Raw genomic sequence first — 2,589 nt, forward strand, 5'->3', positions numbered from 1 at the left:
CCCACCCCCCACCCCCCCCACAATGCTTTACACGGCAAAAGCAAGGCGCCAATATCGTGCTTTTCGAGTTGTATATTCTCACAGCAGGGCGAAACGAGGGGCAATCCAGCGGCGACCTCCAGAAGAATGCCCCCCTCCACCTCGACTTGAGGGCATAGAGTGAAGGCTGGGCGCGGAGCGGGGAGGAGGGGGGGAAGGGGAAGAGGCAAAGTTGCCCGAATGCATGTGCATCTGGAAAAAAAAGGACAGACGCTTGTTATAAGAAAGCAACAACAAGCACCCTCCCATTTTGCCACGCGCATCCCCGCATCGGGCCATATCTTTGCCCTCCCCTCTCTCCTCCCCCTGGCCGCTCGCCGCTCGCCTCCTCCTCGTCCCTCAAAATCGGGGCGCGAAGGGTCAAACATCACGGGGCTCATACACACACAAGGAGGCGGGGACGGATGTTCCGGCTTTGCATGGAGACGCGCACATACACACGCATGTGCGTGGCCTCTCCCGCCGCCCGCGAGACACCCAGCCGACACCTGCCCGCTCGCGCGCAGCACACACAGGAGAAGTCGCGCTTGGTGGAGCTTACTTCTTCTCCATGGCCGCGATCATGTCGATCAGCGGGCGGACCGGGCGACCGGTCATCCCGGCAACATGGTAGCCGGCGGTCTTGCCCGAGTGCATGACACCAGCAATGTCGAAGTGAGCCCAGGGCATGTCCTCATCGACGAAAGCCTCCAGGAAGGCGGCCGCAGTGCAGGACCCAGCCGACCGGGTGGCGGTGGAGTTGATCAGATCCGCCACCGAGGCCTTGACCGCCTCGCGGTAGTCGTCCAGAATGGGCATACGCCACAGGAGATCCTGCGTAGCACGGCCATGCTTGTCGATGCGCTGCCACAGGTCGTCATTCTTGCAGAAGACACCGGTGCAGCCGAACCCGAGGGCCACATCCATGGCACCGGTCAGGGTGGCGAAGTTCATGATCATCGACGGCTTGAAGGTCTTGGCGTAGTCCAGGGCGTCGCAAAGGATCAGGCGACCCTCGGCATCGGTGTTGTCCACCTCGATGGTGGTGCCACTGCGAGCGACCACCACATCACCGGGCTTGGTGGCACGACCGCTGGGCATGTTCTCGCACAGGGGGATCAGACCCACGACGTGGGTCTTGACGCCGAGCTGCGCCAGGCCGGCGATGGTCGACAGGACCACCGACGCGCCACCCATGTCGCCCTTCATCATGCCCATGCCGGAGGACGGCTTGATGGAGATACCACCCGAGTCGAAGGTGACACCCTTGCCGACCAGGACAACCGGGCCCTCGGGGCGCTCGGCGGTCTTGTACTCGACCTCCACAAAGGCCGGAGGCTGGTCGGTGCCTGTGGATGAAGATGCAGGTACACGCGTGCGTGCGTGCGCGCGCGCGCGCGCGCGGGGGGAGGGGAGGGGGCAACACCATTGACAGGAGCCCGGGAAAGGGAGCAGCCAGCCAACAATCGCGGAGCAGGAGGCCAGGAGGGAGTCAGGATGGGTGTGGAGTTCAGTGGAGGCCCAGGACCTTTGGGGCCCGGGATTGGGGCGGGGCTTTTTTTTTTTTTGGGTGTGTGCCTTGCTTTTTCTGGGCAACTGGGCAGCCGGCATCCGAAAAAGCTGATGACACACGTACCGTTGGTCACCGACAGGAAGGAGCCCATCTTCTGCTCCTCGATCCACTTGCGGTCACGCACAGTCACCTTGAGCCCGTCGGCAGTCAGCAGGCGCTGGGCCTCCTGGCCGAAGATGGTGGGGGTCATGTCATTGGCCGGGATGTTCATCAGGTCGCGGGCCATGTTCTGGTAGCGCGCGTAGATGGTGCCACGCTCGAAGGAGGAGGCACACTCCTGGTTGAGGGAGCCCTCATAGAGCAGACCAATGGCCTCGACCTCCTTCTTCTTGTCGGCATCCTCGGGCTTCTGGGACTTGTAGTGGTCGAACTTGTAAAGACCCAGGGCGGCACCCTCGGCCAGGGGCTGGAAGTCGGCCGAGCCACGGACGGAGCCGAACACCACATGGTCGGCACCGCTGTCACGGAGGCTCCGCGCCGCGAGGGCAGACTGAAGCACCGGCAGATGGACCACGGCCAGCCGGGCGGCGCGGCAGCGAGCCAAAGTGGCAGGACAGAAGCATCATGGGATCCGGATCCGAGGGGGGGGGGGGGGGGGGGGGGAGCAAAGGGCTGCCGCAGGATCAAGGGGGCAAAAGGCCAAGCTGGGAGAAGGAACACGCACGGCCTTGCGCAGGGAGTCGCAGGACTTCTGGGCCTCGGTGGTGCCGCAGGCCGCCTCGGGGAAGGGCTTGCCCAGACCGACGACCGCCACGCGGGGCAGGGTCTTGTCCAGACCATAGAGGATGCTCACATGGTTGGCCTTGCCAGTGTGACCGGTGGCCTCGAGCTGGGACTTGAAGGCGCCGTTGGTGAACTTGTCGATGGACTCGAGCAGGTTGCTGTTCGGAAAGACCCGCACACACGGCAAGGGGGAGGAGGAGGAGGGACGCAAGGGGATGGTCAGAGAGGCAGAGAGAGAGAGAGAGAGAGAGGCAGAGAGAGAGAGAGAGAGAGGG

General features: G+C 63.8%; 1 protein-coding gene across 1 annotated transcript in view; it reads right to left on the reverse strand.

Moving 5' to 3' along the window:
- Positions 1-52: 52 nt before the first annotated feature.
- Positions 53-2,589, reverse strand: part of H696_01113 (hypothetical protein) — a 3,079-nt gene continuing 542 nt past the window's right edge. The window contains exons 3-5 of the mRNA XM_009494992.1: positions 2,256-2,472; positions 1,655-2,081; positions 53-1,367 (exon numbers count right to left, since the gene is read on the reverse strand). Coding sequence (XP_009493267.1) covers positions 577-1,367; positions 1,655-2,081; positions 2,256-2,472 — 1,435 coding nt within the window. The 3' untranslated portion in view covers positions 53-576. The remainder of the gene's footprint in view (positions 1,368-1,654; positions 2,082-2,255; positions 2,473-2,589) is intronic.

The sequence above is a fragment of the Fonticula alba genome (assembly GCF_000388065.1).
Source record: "Fonticula alba strain ATCC 38817 unplaced genomic scaffold supercont2.2, whole genome shotgun sequence".
NCBI classification, from domain to species: domain Eukaryota; order Rotosphaerida; family Fonticulaceae; genus Fonticula; species Fonticula alba.